Below are 17400 nucleotides of genomic sequence, written 5' to 3' on the forward strand. Positions count from 1 at the left end.
GCTTTGTTCCATTCCTGACTATATGGCCTGTGTAGGAGATACTCAGTGATGTGATACGGATAAATACATGTACATAGGCATCATGTAAGTGTTTCATATTATATCACACATGTCATATATTTTGAGTCTTCTTAGCATTTTACTTTTTTTTTTTTAAGGCAGTTGGGGTTAAGTGACTTGCCTAGGGTCACACAGCTAGTAAGTGTCAAGTGTCTGAGACTGGATTTGATCTCAGGCCCTCCTGACTCCAGGGCTGGTGCTCTATCTACTGTTCCACCTAGCTGCCCCAGCTTTTTACTTTCAAAAAATTTATATTCCTAAGTTTACTGAAGCTTAAAGGGGAAGTTATTCCATGTGGGAGCAGTGAGTGGGGAGGCTGATTCTTTGCTGAGCATGTGGCTTCTGCCACAAATCAGCTTCTGTCCTGATCTGACCTGACCTGTGCTCCCCACACCTCTCATGCTTTAACCAGAGCTCCCTGAACCCCTAGACAAAAAGCTACCAGACTGCAAGAGACTGGGTGATACCTTCCCAAACTCCAAAATCTGCTTTAGAAATTAGGAGGAGAGGGGGCAACTAGGTGGTGCAGTGGAGAGAGCTCCGGCCTTGGAGTCAGGAGGACCTGAGTTCAAATCCGGCCTCAGACACTTACTAGCTGTGTGACCCTGGACAAGTCACTTAACCCCAATTGCCTCACCAAAAAGCTACATGAATAAATAAATAAATAAAACAAAGAAGTTAGGAGGAGAGCAAAAACCCCTTCTCTGCGCTGACAGCATTCTATGCTTCCCCAGGGGAGACAGGCATTGGAAAGTCTACATTAATGAACACACTCTTCAACACAATCTTTGAGACAGAAGAGTCTGGACACTACGAGACCTGTGTACGCCTCCGACCACGTACTTATGACCTCCAGGAGAGCAATGTGCACCTCAAATTGACCATTGTGGATGCAGTTGGTTTTGGAGACCAGATTAATAAGGATGAGAGGCAAGTGGTGTGATGTTTGAATTCTGCCCCATCCCCTTCTCATCACCTGTTATTTTAATAAACAGTGTCTACCATGGTCAAGTTTTGGCCTCCCAGCTGTTGGGGCCCCTCCTCTGCTGTCATTCTCTTGATTAGTTAGATAAATTACGGGAGTTCTCTGCTGTAGATGCACACAGAGCCCCTGACTATGGTCCCATGGATTTGGGTCTAGGATAACTCATCCCTAGGTAGATAGAAAGTTGAAAAATTCAGTATGTCAAGATGGCATATGATGGAACCATAAAAATTCAGTTTTTGTCTCCTTGAAAATGTATCACTGAAGGAAATAGTTTCCATGATTCTGCTTTCTAGGAGTTGGTATGAATTTCACCAGCTTAGAGACCGTGAATTTTTTTCCATACAAAGTAAGATGATAACAATTTGGAAAAACCTCTTTGACCATATTCTACTCACAATGAATTACCTATTTCTGTTCTTTTTGTCAGATATCAAGAAACCAAATTTTCAGCATGACTAGGGTTAGTTCAGTATGGCCTATCTTAACGTCCTAGAGGACTTTTCCATAGGGAATTATCCTTTATAGTCCATCCCATGTAGACTATCCATTGGGATTTGACCTATGAAATCCATCTTGTGAAAACTGCATGTTTCATGTGGCATGTACCCAGGTTGTCAGTCCCATGACATTTGTCCTGAGCTTCGTGAAACAACAGAAGTTTGCTTCACATGAGGAGCTGAGGGGGAACTTAGATTTAGAGATTCATAGAATTTTAGAGTTAGAAACAAGTCTTCAGGCTCATATAATCCAAACTCTTCATTTTGCACATGGAGAAACTGAGCCTAAGAGGCAGCATCCTGATGAGGTGAAAAAATGCTGGATTTAAAGGCACAGGACCAAAATCCAAGTTGTGTCCATTTCTACCTGTGTGACGGTGACACATCATGTAACTTCTCTGGCCTCAGTTTCCCCACATGTAAAATGAAATGGTAGTCTAGATAGTTTCTGAGGTCCTTCCAGCTCTAAATCTATAATCCTAAAATTCTGTAATCCAAGGAAGTGGTGTCTGATCTAAATCAGCCTTCTGCATTTCCGGAAGAGACTCTAGTTGTGAGTATCTAATTGACTGACCTCTTCTACTTGGGAGAGACTTTTTCTGTCATTGGTTACGGACCTGAACTGGACCTAGCCTGCAGAGCAGCCCTAGCCAAAACAGGCCCCTTCATTTCCTATGGCACAACTAGAGTCTGGGCCTGTCTGATGGCAAAATCCAATGGTTCATTTCCTTTCTCTGTAAGTCAAACTGAGCCCTGAGCTCACAGGCTTGATGAGGTTACCTTTTGGGGTAGCAGAGGAAATAGGGGTCCCGAACTCTTTGGCTTCCATCTTACAGCGAGGTCAGAACATCTTTGGGTCCCCTTGCTGCTGGAGGAATGTACCCCAAGGGTTTTAAAGCAAAGACCTAGTTCTACTAAGTGAGTGATAGACAGCTGTGGTTCCTGGGCCTTTCACCAGGATTTGGCCTGGCCTATTTGTCTGTCCATCCCTAGGCCTGATGGAGTTTGTCTGTAGTTACAGGCCTATAGTTGACTACATCGATACGCAGTTTGAAAACTACTTGCAGGAGGAGCTAAAGATTCAGCGCTCTCTATTTGACTATCATGACACGAGGATCCATGTCTGTCTCTATTTCATTACCCCCACTGGACATTCCCTCAAGTCCCTGGACCTGGTGACCATGAAGAAGCTGGACAGCAAGGTGGGAAGCACCCCTCTCCCATCCCTGCCCTGCAGTGCCCCCACCCCAGGCAGGGAACCAGAGGTCCTGTTAGCTGAGGATGCAGCCGCTCCTGCCCAGTGGATCTGGTGCCAGGAGTCTGATTACAGTCATGTGTCCTCCCAGAGCTATAGGATCTGCCGTTATTGTTGGGCAGATTTCCTCGGAGTGAGGCTTAGGGAGAGGACCTTCTAAACGTCTTCCTCAGCCCTGTTTTTGAGCTCCTCACACAGCTCTTCACACAGTGCTCTCCACTATTCATCATCTTCCCTATTTCCAATTTCTGCTACTGAATGACCCTTTTGTGTCTTTCTCCACTGACCCTTCCCCAAGTCAGTTCCATTTCTAATAAGTATTCTCAACTGGTGCTGCTTCTCAATCCATCCATTCTCTACTTCTGTACTCCATGCTTAGTTGATCCTACCACCTTCTTCTGCCTTTTCCTGGCTTCCCTCTTTCCCTCCCTGGCTCTTTTCTTTTATTCTCTGGGTGTCTGAAACAACCTGTCTCAGAAAGCTCCTCGTATTCTCCCCTCCATCCCCCAAATCCATCATAGTCCCTCCTTTGCTTACTGCCTTTTTCTCAGCCCTCTACTTTCTCTCTCTCTCTCTTTCTTTTATCCATCCATGACTATCTCTCAGTTTATCCTCAACCCCACTGAAAAAAGATACATTAGTAGGTAGAAAAAGAACATAAATAAGGATCCCTGTGTGTGTGTGTATAAAAACCAGGACCAGGAAAATCCTTGACCATAATAAGAATATATATGTATACACACATACATACATACACATACATGTGTATATATATATATATATACATATACACATATACATACATATATATGTATGCATGTACACACATGCACATAAAAAATATCTGGGAAGGGTTGTTCCAAACAGGGTGCATGGCAGTGCTTAGGGTGAAGGACCAGGAGTGCAGCCTTCTCATTTTCCACTTTGCCCTGGGAGAAGGAAGGTTTTTTTTCACCATTTACTTATGTGAGAAGTAGAATTGTCGGATCACCAAGTTAGAGCTCAGCGGACCCTCAGGGGTGATCCTAGACCAGGGTTTCTTAAACTTTTCCACTCACAACCCGTTTAGCACTTCTTAAACTGTAGATTGTGACCCCATATGGGGTTTAATTAAGAAGCACTCATATAGATCAGTCTCCTCATTCTAGCGATGAGAAATCTGAGTCCCAGAGCAGTTAAATGACTTCAAGGCACACAGATAACCAGTAGCAGAGCAAAGATTCAAACTTGGGGCGTCTGGCCCCAGATCTACTTCTTTTTCCACTCTGTTCCTCTGCCCATGCTGCTTACTGTGAGATGCTGGATTTTTATGAAGGTAGAGCTGCCTGGGCAATTGGGGAGGGATTCCCTTTAGAACATGGGAATTCCGCAAGGCTATCTTACCCTCTTAGCTAAAAAAAAATCCTGCCTGGACCCAACTGTTCCTGCCTTTTGGCTTCATTTAGTTTAGAGGTGGTTAATTTCTCAGAAGAACAATTTCTATCAGTCGTGGCAGTTATTTCTTTTGCAGTTAGGGGGATCTGATATGTTTTTGTCATTGCATCCCCCTATTTCTGGAGCCAAGCTATTCAGCAACTGTGCCCTGCCTAATTATGGTGTTAGAGCTGATCCAAGAATGTTCAGAAGAACCTACAGAGAGTGACTCTTTTTGCTGCCCTTCCCAGAGCTCTCCTCTGAACCCCCAAATCACTGTTACTTGCCTCTCCCTGCCAGGTGAACATTATCCCTATCATTGCCAAAGCTGATACCATTTCAAAGAGTGAACTGCACAAGTTCAAGAACAAGATCATGAGTGAGCTGGAAAAAAACGGGGTCCAGATCTACCAGTTCCCTACAGATGATGAAGCGGTGGCAGAGATCAATGCTGTCATGAATGTGAGTGGGACCCTGCAATTCCTAGATTTGGGGATTGCTGCAGGGGCAGGGGTGGGATACTTAGCAGATTTTGTAACTGCTAAACTTTTGGTCCTTCAGGCAAGGCCAAAGCCATGGTCACAGGACACGTAGGATGCATCCATAGGGACTTAGGGGGTGGAGGTGGGTCTGAGCCTTCCCAGGATGTGATTTTTATTGTCTCCAGCTTCAAGGAGAGACACTGAGGCCTAGAACATCTGGGCTTAAGAGATCCTGACGGATACTCACATCTGAAACCCAGGGGTTTCCCCTCTTGTTGCTTAGCTGGAAGACACAAAGGTCATCCGTAATCTTCCTTGTAATTCCAGAAGCAGGATTTTTGAGGGAGGCAGGAAGTCTATCTGCTCTGACTTCACTTACTCCCGATCTCTATTTCAGGCCCATCTGCCCTTTGCTGTGGTTGGCAGCACTGACGAGGTAAAAGTTGGGAACAAACTGGTTCGAGCTCGGCAGTACCCCTGGGGTGTCGTGCAGGGTGAGTGAGGGTGGCAGACCTGAGGAACCCTTCTCCTTCCTCCTGCCAGGAATGTGGGTTTGGGGAGAAGCGTTCAATTTAGAATTTCAATTAGAAGAAATCAATTTATTCACATCTTTTCAGGAGCATATCAATTTTGCAAAGTAAGGTGCATGTGTATTCATGTGGAATTTTAAGTTTATCTGTATGTGTATATATATATACATATATGTATATACATATATATGCACACATATATATATCAGCTGTTTTTGATGATGTGTAAATAGACCTACTATTTATACTTGAAAGACTTTCTTTTTTTTGGTGGCTGGAAAAGCAGCAGTCTCAGAGCCCCTTTGCTCCTTTAATATTCGAAGTGTGCTTGCATATTTGTGTGTGTGTGTGTGTGTGTGTGTGTGTGTGTGTGTGTGTGTGAGAGAGAGAGAGAGAGAGAGAGAAACCTGTCTCTACTTCAAGTTTAGACTAGCACTAGACATTTTGGACTAGGAAAGAGGAAGGGAGAGGAGAAATTATTTGAGGAGAAAAACACAAAACTTATCAGATAAAATGATCATATTGCAAAATGTATTCTTTGTTCAAACCCAAACTATGCTTTTCTTCAGATCTTGGTTGGATGCTCTTAAACTGGGTAGCCAGGTAAACAGAGTTAGGAATAACATGAAAAAGTCTAGTTGTAGTGGACAAGTTTAATTTGTGTCTACTTAGGACCTGAACAACAGTGTAGAAGGGAAATGAAGCAGTGTGGTGTCAAAAATAATGACGCTGAAGTTTGAGTCAGGGGATGTGGGTTTGAGCGCTAGCCTAGCTGCCATAGTATGATTTTGTGTGAATTGTGTTACCCTTGGTCCCAGATTCCTCATCTGTAAAATAGGAGGAAGTAGACTATGCAATCTGTAAGGAGCTCTTCAGTTCCAAGGTTCTGTGAGTCTATGAACTTTAGCTTCTCCCTCACTGAATGTACCATCACAGGGCTCTAACCCCATCTGTGCCCCATTTGTTTGCTCCATGATCACCCAGCAGGTACCCCATCTGTCTGCTCTGTAATCTCTGAGTACCTGTCCATTTGTCCCCTTTGAGTGCCTGTGTCTGTCCCATGCCCTCAGTGGAGAATGAGAGTCACTGTGACTTTGTGAAACTTCGAGAGATGCTGATCCGTGTGAACATGGAGGATCTCCGAGAGCAGACACACAGCAGGCACTATGAACTGTACCGGCGCCATAAGCTTGAAGAGATGGGCTTCCAGGACACAGCGGCAGAGAGCAAGCCTATTAGGTGACACCTGACTTGTCCCACACAAGACCCTTATCTCATGATAGAACAAAACCCTCTTAGTAGGCCCTGTTTTTCAGGGCACATGGACCTGGATCTCCCCAGTCAATGGGGGGAGGGTTTGACCATTTTCATTCAGTAGAAGAGTGGGTTTTATCGAGTTTGGCTGACTTCCTGGGTCTGTCTTTGCTTTGTCTCAGGTTGTGGGACCCTTAGAAAAGAGTTTCTGCAACCCCTTCCCTCCCCTCAACCCTAATCACATTATACCTACTTCCTTACTAGCCACCTAGCCCTCCATATCACTGGTAACCATCATTCTCTGCCCACCCTTCTCTTCACTGTTAGAACTCTCCCTTCCATTCATCTGCCATCATTCTGTAACCCTCCCCTTTGGCCCCTCTCCCTGGGCAATATCTGGGCCTGTTTAGCCTCCAGGAGACCTATGAAACTAGGAGGAAGGAGTTCCTATGTGAGCTGCAGAAGAAAGAAGAGGAGATGAGACAGATGTTTGTGAACAAGGTGAAGGAGACAGAGCTGGAGCTGAAGGAGAAGGAGAAGGAAGTAAGTGACAAGTCAGAGGTCCCTGAGTGGAGTGTGTCAGTTGGCTGAGGGATAGGAGAACGTGGGAGGATGCTCTGTTGAGGTGGTGGGTAGCCCAGAAAGACTTCTGTCTTATTCTTACATCCTTGGAAACCTGCCCCAGGGGCCTAGAAATTGGGTATAAGGGTTAAAACCCACAAAAGAATCAATCTGGAGAATAGGGGCCATCTCAGGGACCAGGTAGGACCTTGGAGGAGGACATTTCTTCCAATAAGCAGATTTCCCTTCTAGCTTCATGAGAGATTTGAGACCTTAAAGAGAACCCACCAGGAAGAAAAGCGGAAGGTGGAGGAAAAGCGACTGCAACTGGAAGAGGAGAAACTTGCCTTCAACCGGAGGAAGGCAGCTGTCGAGGCCATGCAGGCCCAAGCCTTCCAGGCCACCTCACAGCAACCACTGAGAAGGGACAAAGACAAGAAAAAGTAAGTGGCCAGCACTAGCTCACTCACTTTCCTGCTTTCTCTCTGTCCATTGCAGTGTCCCGGATCACCCCCTTGGCAAACCTTGGTTCTGTTCTATGGTTGTAAATGGCCTTGATTTCAAGCCCAGAACTACAATTCAGGCATTTTAATGGTACGGTATCATAGGGGTACCTGCCTACCCTTATTTCTTTCTTTTCCTGCCTGATTATTTATGGAAGGAGGTCAAAGTTAAGCTGTCTTGTGCTGCCAGAAGTCCTAGGCTGAACTGTTTTGGCCCAGCGTCTAATGAGGACAGTGTGGGTGGAAGAGCTGCCCCAGGGAGGGGACAAGCATGATGGAAGACAGAGAGACCTGTAGCGTAAAGGAGACACAGATTGAGGCCAGGCAGTTTTCCAGATGGTGCCGGAAGATTGCATGGATTCTGTTGCTGCATGGTGGCCCTGTTGCTCAGCACAGTACCATAGGGGAGAGGGCACTGCACACAGTCAGGAAGTCTGTCTTTAAAGCTTGCCTCACACATTTAGTGTCTATGGGATCCCAAGCAAACCATTGAACCTGCCTGTGCTTCAGAGTCACCAACCATAAAAGGAAGGGTTTGGCCTTGACGGTCTGTATGGTCCCTTCCAGCTCTTAAACCTAGGATTCTGTGATCCTGTGATCCTAACTAAACTCTGCTTGCAACTGATTATCTATAGCAGGGAGATGGAAGACCACTTGGGCACGGGGACATATATAAGTCAGGACATATCAGCGTCAGCTGGAAAATGTGTGAGTAGGAACCGTTTGAAATTTTTGTCTAGCCAGGATTACCTTATTAAACACATCAGCTACTGCCTAGCTGTTCTCAAGGCAGTCATGGTTCTGGAGCTAGATGCAATGACCCTGCCTTTGGGGCTTTGACAATCAAGAACAATAAAACCTGGCCTCATAGATAGATAGAGAGTCCCTCGAGGAGAAGTATGTGCCAGGACTCCTCAGGGGATAGAAGACCAAGGGTGGGTCATGACTTATTCCAATTCTAGAGTATTCAGATTCACTGAACTTCAAAGTCATCTTTCACTCCTGTTCCCAAAATGACTCTGATTCATTTTCCTCAGTGTTTCAAATAAAGTAAATTTCCTCACCCAGATCTGGAGTCTCAGTACAACCATACTCTCCACCCCCACTTATGGTTTGGAATGAAAAGTCTATTGGAGAGGGTGGAAATAGATGAAGGCTCTTTGCAGTTTCAGCCTCTGGGGTATTAGACTTGGTCTCAGCAACCATAGATATCTGTCTCTTCTGGTCTTTTGAACCTCAGAGATGGGGAAAGTGCAGGTGGAGGTCCATCCTCAGAGGCAGGTATCGTATCCTGTCCCAGGTTGCTTGCAAACTTAGTAGATGATATGTTGGGGAAGAAGCTGAGATGAAACTCTGGTTTGGCAGAAATCAGAGTTAGCACTGAAGCAGATAGGCTTTAAGGGATCAGGAGGGTATCAGAGGAGGTGAGGGAGGCTGGACACTGACCGCCACTTTAGACTTCTCAAACTACTTCCAAATGATCTTTCTCCCATGGCCTTTTCTAATCCACGGATCTGACTCTAACTATTCAATGTACATTAAGCCATTAAGTTTTTAGTTAACTCAGATTCCCACTTGCATATGGATTGCTCCCCACCTTTTTTTTATCATTTGTGATGACTGTAGTCGCAGCCCAAGCCTCAGTTGTCTTTTCAGTTCAGTTGGTATAATGAAAAGATGGCCAGATTTGAAGTAAGGAAAAACTTGGGTTTGAATTCTGCCCCTGGCACTTAGTAAGTATATGAACATGGGCACTCTAATTTTCTTTGAGCCTTCATTTCCTCAGCTATAAGTAGGGATGCCTATAGTATATTTCTCATAGAATGACTATTAAAAATCAAATTAGTAATATTTATAAAGCACATTGTAAACCTTTAAGCACACTGTGTCAATATCAGCTATTATCTAAAAACATTGAACTGTCACCAAAGACCTGCTATCTTTAGGGTCCTGTGCTAAATGATACAAAGATGTGATGTAGACCCTGATCTCAAAGAGGATATGGCCCAGTGGAAAGGACGGGGAAATTGTCTCCAAATACTGTGATACGAAGGAGATGGAGATGAGAGCCAAGGAGAGGTTCAGGCCAAACATGATGAGAAATTTGAGGAGGGAGAGGTCCCTTTCAGCTGGGGTCAAGGAAGGCTCTGTGGAGGAGATGGTATCTCAGGCCTTGAACAAAAGGGATTTCAATAGGCAGATGTGGGGAGAATCTTTTCCAAATATCAGTCAAAGAACAAGTATATATAAGCTTGATGGGAGAGACAGTGTAAGCAAAGGCATGATGGGAGATACTGGAGAAGGAGGGAAATGGAGGATAGTCTAGTTTATATGGATAATATGAAGGGGGGAGAAGTATGATATAAGACTGGAAAAGGTAGGGTACAGAGCCTTGAATTCCAGGACTGAGTTTATAGTAGGTGATGGAGAACCACTCCAAGTGTCTGAATAGAAGACTACATCTGAACAGCCCATGAGGAAGGTGGGTGGCAGGGAGGGGAATGGATGGGAGGCAGAAAGAGCAATTAGGAGGCTGTTCTAGTGTCTAGAAAAGAGTTGAGGTCCATCATGGTTGCAGTAGGAGTTTGGAGGAGAGCCTAACTATGAAAGAATTTGGAAGTAGAATAAATGTGCTGCAGCTGAGAGGTTATGTGTAGTGAGGGGGTCAAAGATAATGCTGAGGTAATGAGACTGGAAGGATGGGCATGCCATCAACAGAAGCAGAAAAGGTGAGGAGAGGGGCAGCTTCTGGGTAGGTAATGATGACCTCAGCTTAGAACGTTTTGACTTTGAGGTGCTACCAGAACATCCGGGTAGAAATGTTGAACATTAATAGGAAATACAAAAGCGGAGTTCTGGAAGAGCTGGAGGCGTTACCTGCATGGGCTTGAAGAAGTGGGTCAGGAGGATGGCATCAAGGGAGAGAGCAGAGCATACATTGAAGAGAGGGCTGAATCCTGGGGGGATACCCATGTGTGAGGGGAGAAGGAAAGTGAGGAGCTTGAAAAATGAGAGAAAAGGGGCTACCTACCAGTCAGTGTGAGTTCAGGGATTCCAATACATCTACCCCAATACAACATGTAGGATTGTTCAGGCTCTACTTTCGTTGTTATCGATAGATTGTAAACCCTTTTCTGTGCCTCTCAAATGAGCCTGTCGATCCATTTTCCAGCTGTTTTCAGTAATTAGGGATGGACATTTCCTTGTCTTCTCTTTTGCCTCCCAGCTCCTCTCCTCCCTTTGATCCCCAGAGTCATCCATTCCTTCCAGATTCCAAAGCACTGTTGTTTTTGTTTGTTCTTGTGTGTTTCTGTCTTTGCCTTCCTTTGTTGACAGTGTGGCAGAGCATCCTTGGTTAGACTTTGAGCCCTTGACATTCAAATTCTCATCTCAGATTGACCATGAACTTGCTATATGACTCTGGGCAAACATCTCTTCATGGAAGGCACATGATGCAATGGATAGTGCTGGACTTAGACTCCAGAAAGCCTGGGTTCAAATCCTGCTTTTGCTACTTAGTAGCTGTATGACCATAGACAAATCACTTACCTCTCTGAGCTTGTTTCCTCATTTATAAAATGGGGATGATAATGCCTATACCTGTAGTATCTCCATAACAAGTTTATGGTGAGACTCAGTGCAAATTTTAGTATTTATTTGTATTGCTCTTATACCCTCCAACCCTCCTCAGTGTAAAAAGAAAGATCAAAACTTTGGGATAGAACCTAAGAGGTACAGGGAGACAGGACAGGCATGGGGGAGCCCGGCCCAGTGTGTCCGCAGGAGGATTTCATTCCCACAGCACCCGTTGCCCTAGAGAAGATACCTGTGCTCAGGGATCAGCTTTGCCCCCTGGGGAGCTTTCTGTCTCTCTCCCTCCCTCCATCCCTTTCTCTCCCTGTCTCTCTCCCTCTCCTTTCTCTCTCTCCTCTGTCTCTCTCTGTCTGTCTCCCTCTCTCTCCTCTCTCCCTCTCCTCTCTCTCTCTGTCTCTCTCTGTCTCTCTGTCTCTCTCTCCCCCCTTCTCACCCTCTCTCTCCCTCTCTCTTTCTTTGTCTCTCTCTCCCTTTCCTCTCTCTTTCTCTCCCTTTTCTCTCTCTCTCTCTCTCTCCTCTCTGTCTCTCTCCTCTGTCTCTCTCTCCCTCTCCCCTCTCTCTCTGTCTCCCCCCCGTCTGTCCCTGTCTCTCTCTCCTTCGCGTCTCTCCCTCTCCTCTCTCTCTCTGTCTCTCCTCTCTCCCTCTCCTCCTCCTCTTTCTCTCTCTCTCCCTCTTCTCTCTCTCTTTCTCTCTCTTTTCTCCCCCTCTCCTTTCCTTCTCTCCCTCTCACATTTGACTACCCAGATTTTGCGCTTGCTATAGCTATTCCCTCATAGGTGTATAGAGAACTGTTTTTAGGGACAGTTGTTTGACAGGAGAAATAAACCCTGCTTTTACTCAGGGTAAAATTTATTTAAAATATACCCTCTGAGGGAGAACCTCTGGTTTTTTTTTCTCTGTGATATGGATTTCACTGTTGCTTCATTTCTGCCTTTTATCCTGGTCACTTAATTTTCATGGAAGCTCACCACTGTGGTAGCCTTTGTGTCTGCATTCTGTCTGTCTAGCAGCAGATGCTCACAGAAACCTATTTTCTTCTATAGGCTGTAGTTAGTGAAGCATCCTCAGAATCAAGAGAAGCTATTTTACTTCTGGCATAGAAAGAAGAAGTGGAGGCGTGATGGAGTGGTACCATCTTGGAGTAACCAGGATAGATTCTTGGATTAGCTTTGCTAAAAAAAGAGACTGGGGGTGGGCCTAATGTCTGCATAGCAGAGAAAAAGCATATGACCTCATCCAGAAAATAACCACCTGAGGGACCTGTAGAGGTGGTTCAAGCCCTGGGCTTAGGAGGTGGGAGGAAGGCTGGCCTAGGGCAAGGGTTTGGGCAGCCAGGCCCAGCTAGCATGATGCCAGGTTCTGAGGTGAGTGGCAGATGAGGATTCCTTGGGCCAGCTGGCCAGACAGTCACTGAGCCCTTCTGACAAGGTTGGGAAAAGAAGATACTCTTAGCAGTGGCTTCCAGGGGCACAAATAACTTGTGTTAGTTCCTGCTCCTTCATACCTTGTGCTTACTCAGTTAATTTGCATTTTCATTTGGGTTGGAATTTCGAAGCCCAGGTTGAATTTTGTTTTTGTTTTTTAAACTGTTAACTGGACATGGTAGAAAGCTTCCATCAGTTTGAGCAATGGTGTGGGGATGACTGAGGGGTTTGGGAAAAATGCCATCCCTCTCATCCTCATGGGGAGCAGGGAGTACTGGGAGCCCCACATCAGTGCGCAAGTTATCTTTTGAATGACAATGTAATAAAAGGTTTTGGTTAGTTATAATTGTTTGTTAAATATGAATCCATTTTTATAAAGCTCCTTCCAACCAGATCATGCTGCTCAGCCTGGGATGTTTCAAACGGAAGCTGTTTCTCTGATTTGGTTGTCATAAATGCCAAGCTGATTGCGCTTTCCCACTGTCTGTCTTGCCGTATTTTGCTTCTTTTTGATTTGGTCTGCATATCTTTTAATGTGTGTGTTTTTTTGTTTATTTTTATTTTTCAGTTAAAGCACGTACAGATATACATGTCGAATGGACTTTAGACTTTCATGTGTTAAGTTGCTTGAGTTACCTACCACCTTGTGATCCTTCTCCCATAACATGGTGTGAGGACAAACTGAGAGCCAGTACAGACTCCAGTGTTTACGGCAAAGGCTGCATGCTCCTCATGGGGGCTGTAGCCAGTCAGGCCCACAGGCTGGGCTGCCCCCCAACCCCCACGCAAAGACAAAAATGATCTCGTGTTGGAACTGAAACTGACAAGGTTTATTTTTTTCAGAACCAGTGGTTGGTCTTCCATTTATAGTGTCACCATCTCTTGATGGAGCAGTTTGTGACGATTTAATGAAGCCCCACGACCCCAGCTACGTTGTATTTAACTGTTCAGAGCTGAGATGGCTACTTACAAGGTGCCTGGCCTAGGTGTAACCAAACAGTCTGGTATATGTGCTGTGCTGTGAGATTCACTTGAATTGCTTTAATTTTTCTAATCATAGTTTAACTTTCATAAGAATTTTTAAAACACCTCTAAATTTGTATCTTGATGCAAATAAAGCCAAGTAATATCCCTTCCCATTATTTCTTACAAATAACACTTCCCATTAAAACAAACCACTAAAATTCTCTAAGCTTTTCCTATGTATTATTAAAATATACACGGAGTGATGGGTAATAAACTTCATATTATGACAGTGCTTGGAATTTCTTTACTGACAAAAGTGATACGTAAAATAGGGTCCTTCCTACTCTTGGTGAATATGGAATGGCAGATGATAATAGTATGTGACCAGTAGTACTTACTGCAAATAGAAGAATAATTAGCCCCGTGTCTTTTAAAATGCTTGTTGTCACTTGAGATACAAAGTCTGCTCCATATACACCTATAGAGAAGAAGCTGGTCAGCTAGAAGAATATCTGGATAACATTCCTTCTAAAGTCATAATTTAGTTTTCCTGACTGAAATGAAGAAAAATTATGGAGATGTCTGATTTATACAAACAGTATAGGAATAGTCAGCAGCACTTACTTTTCTCAGCTAGCTGTGGAGACAGTGCAGTTTGGTTTGCCAGATATTGGAAAGATTGGGTTAAAACCCTAAAGAGCAAGGCACTCAAACATGCTGTTGGTTATTATGCTGAAAGGAAACAAATGTCCTTTCTCCTTGGTGCCTTTAGAATCTTTCATTTATTGTTTGGGCAATGGTGTTTTTGTTTTGTTTTGTTTTTGCCAATGCAGAGATGTGGGTTTATTGCATAACTTTTAGGGATGATCTCTAAAGAAAAATAAAGTCTTTATTCTTCCCTCTTTATTTCCCCTCTCCTTCTCCCCTTCCCCCACCCCATACACTCATCTGGCTAACAATTTCCAGACTGTATTCTTGGGTTCCCCCTTGCTCCCATCCAGGACAGTTTTCCACTTGTGGGGTGGAGTGAACGGTGCCTGGCTTTTGTTGTGTCTGTTCTCAGAAGCAGCATCTATGTAGTGGGAGCTGAGCTCACCCTGGGATAGGGCAGATATACTAACTCTCAAGTTATTTGAGAGGAGAGGTTAGCTATTTTTATGAATTTATTAAATTCACATTATTGTGAAAGTGGAAACCTCAGGAGAAAATAAGGCAAATTTGTGCGTGTTACACAATCATGTTAGAGCACAACAGCTTCTTGTCTTTCCTTTAATGTTTTAGATCCAATTCAAGAGTTTGCTGAGAAAAGATCATTATGACTTACCCCTCTCAGCTAAATTTGTTGAGAGGCCCAGTGGTTCAATACATTCACAGGTTCTGTAGGAAAATAGAACAGTGTGTTTATTACTAGATAGAGAGTGGGTGTGAATGTTGGAACTTGAAAATGAGCCAGAAGACCAGTCAGCAACTACTGACTGCCCTTGTGAGGCCAGCAATACAGAGGTCTGGAATGTGGATGATATAAATAACTGTATCCTGATTGGCTGCCCACAAGCACATGGATTCCAGATGTTTCTGACAGAAAAAAAGTGAACTTTAAGGTTCTATCTAGGCTGTCTTTGTTTCATGACATCTTAAATCTCAGTCTTATTAGCCTTACCTGTTATCTGCCCCTCAGCAAGTCACACATGTCAGCATAAGCTTATACATGTATTAATTTTCTTATGTTTATTTGTGTTTGGGTTTTTGTTGTTGAGCTTTTGATTGAGTTTTTTGGCTTTTTTTTTTTTTAATGAAACCAGACTAGTAATCCTTGGTGCATGAGATGAGTTGAAAATCTATGTATTATTTAACAATCTACCATTATGGTATGACACTAATCCACATGACTTTTATTTCTTGACATATAAAGAATGACTGCCCATTCCAAAGTGGGGAATTGTGGGGAATGGATGTCCAGGGTTCTGCCTACATATGTCTCTTGGTTGGCATTATAAGGATACTTTTTGGGATCACCTTAGCTTTTCCTATCATGCCTTTTGTGAAGTAAATTTACATGTAAAACGATTTTGGATGATTTGAATTTTGCAGATTTTCTATTTGTGTGTGTTGTGTAAATGTGAATGAAACAGTCTATATTAAAGGTTATGAGTGTTATTGGGTAAGGACTTTCTGATTTGTAACATTAACATGCTTTTACAAACTGCTTCATTCATGCATTCATTTGTTGACTGTTTTTGTACCTTTCTGTTCACCTTATACTCATTTCTTTTATTAAATTTCCCTTTTTTTTTGAGTTTTGTGGTGTCTTTTTTTTTTTTGCGATAACTTCTCCAACCTAACAGCATTACCAGATATGCTTATTTGCTAAAACAAACAAACAAAAACACCCAAATAAAACCCAAGAGCAGTGGCATTTGTGTTGAGTTAGACAATAGTGTGCTCGCCTGGCCGTGTGAAAACTGCAAGTGTTGGATACTCAAGGGCAAAAAGGGGTGGTGGATTCCTGCTGCATGTCTTTGTGTCACTTGGCTGTTTTCCCTGATTGGTGAAGGAAGGAAATGGGGAATGGAGAAGAGTATATCAACCAATCCACAAGTGTTTATTGATCATTTCTTGTGTCCTCAGTCCTGTACTAAGCCCAATGGTCCAGACTGAAGGATAAAATATAGACCTGCCCTCCAAGAAGATATGCATACATTAAGTAAAGAACAATGAAAACATATTAACTGTTAAAAAGAATAGATTGATACAAAAGGGGGAAGACCAGTCTCTTTCATGGAGTACTCAGGAAAGATTTCATAGAGGAAGTAGGACTTCAGAGACTGGTAGGAATGGATGTAAAATAGTTAGTGAACTATATAACTTCACATCATTAGTCTGTGTGGTGGCTTGTGATCAGACCCTTTGGGAAGGGCCCATGATACTGCTTCCTGCATTTGACCATGCTACCCTTCCTTTTCAGTGCATATACCTATTAAATTTTAAAAACATCTGGGAAGTGTTTACTGTATGTAAAGTACTTAGATGCTGTCACATTTTTCCATCCACAAATAAGGTCTCCCAGAAAATATTTTCCCAGAACAATTATAAGACTTCCATATCCTTTTTGTTTTATTCTCATGGCAGGTTCATTTACAACCTGAGTATTAATTTTGCATAATTCTTCCTGGCACTCCTACCTTTGGGTTATATAGTATACATACTGAATTCAGGGAAGAGTCAATTGCAAGATTCATTAAAGATTAGACAGCAGAAGCTGGGAATAAATACTCTGTCATGTTATGGTGGAAAGGTGTGCAGTAGAGGAATTTTAAACAGAACATGAGCACTAGGTTTCCTGATCCCTGTAGGCTCAGAACATTTGGTTCTGAACATGAATCCTAAGGCTTAGTTAGCAACACAACAAATTAACTCTGTTAATTTGGTTTCAGTGAGAATTTACGAAGCTGGCAAATCAACTTGAATTATACTGTTTGATGGTGGTGATCAATTCCATATAATGCAAACTCCAGTGGAGGTTCCCCTTCTCTGCCCGATGGTTTGTCTTGGCCAGTTTGGGTATTCCCAAGTATGACTGTTATTTACATAGTGGACACTGTGCCATCAGACCTGTTGGCTTTGATGCCTCAGCAGGAAGCAAAAACAGTTAGGAAATTAACAAAAAGGTATAGCTATAAATAAATGGCCTGAGGGCCCCTCCCCCCCCCGCCCCAGTGTATACTCCTGTGGTCAAACCATTCTAGGAGGGTATCAAGAATTCCAGAAAATGAAACCATTCAAGAGAATGGAAGACAGATTGTCAGGGCAAAAGGCAAAACATTTAATATTTTTCACTCTTTTCTTTTGAGGGCATCAAAAGGGCAGGAAAAG

At 43.5% G+C, this 17400-nt stretch overlaps 1 protein-coding gene across 4 annotated transcripts in view; it reads left to right on the forward strand.

Annotated features, from left to right (window-relative positions):
* The window catches only part of SEPT8 (septin 8), a 28031-nt gene extending 14215 nt beyond the window's left edge, over positions 1-13816 (forward strand). For 2 of the 4 annotated variants that reach the window (XM_027849103.1, XM_027849100.1), the window contains 8 exons: positions 795-990; positions 2561-2747; positions 4514-4675; positions 5093-5189; positions 6296-6464; positions 6890-7022; positions 7293-7483; positions 13405-13816. In XM_027849103.1, coding sequence (XP_027704904.1) covers positions 795-990; positions 2561-2747; positions 4514-4675; positions 5093-5189; positions 6296-6464; positions 6890-7022; positions 7293-7483; positions 13405-13447 — 1178 coding nt within the window. In that variant the 3' untranslated portion in view covers positions 13448-13816. Of the gene's footprint in view, positions 1-794; positions 991-2560; positions 2748-4513; positions 4676-5092; positions 5190-6295; positions 6465-6889; positions 7023-7292; positions 7484-13129 lie in introns of all 4 variants that reach the window. The other 2 variants (XM_027849101.1, XM_027849102.1) reach the window with 2 other exon arrangements.
* Positions 13817-17400: the final 3584 nt, after the last annotated feature.

The sequence above is a fragment of the Vombatus ursinus genome, unplaced genomic scaffold (genome assembly GCF_900497805.2).
Source record: "Vombatus ursinus unplaced genomic scaffold, bare-nosed wombat genome assembly UNPS02007284.1, whole genome shotgun sequence".
Taxonomy (NCBI): domain Eukaryota; kingdom Metazoa; phylum Chordata; class Mammalia; order Diprotodontia; family Vombatidae; genus Vombatus; species Vombatus ursinus.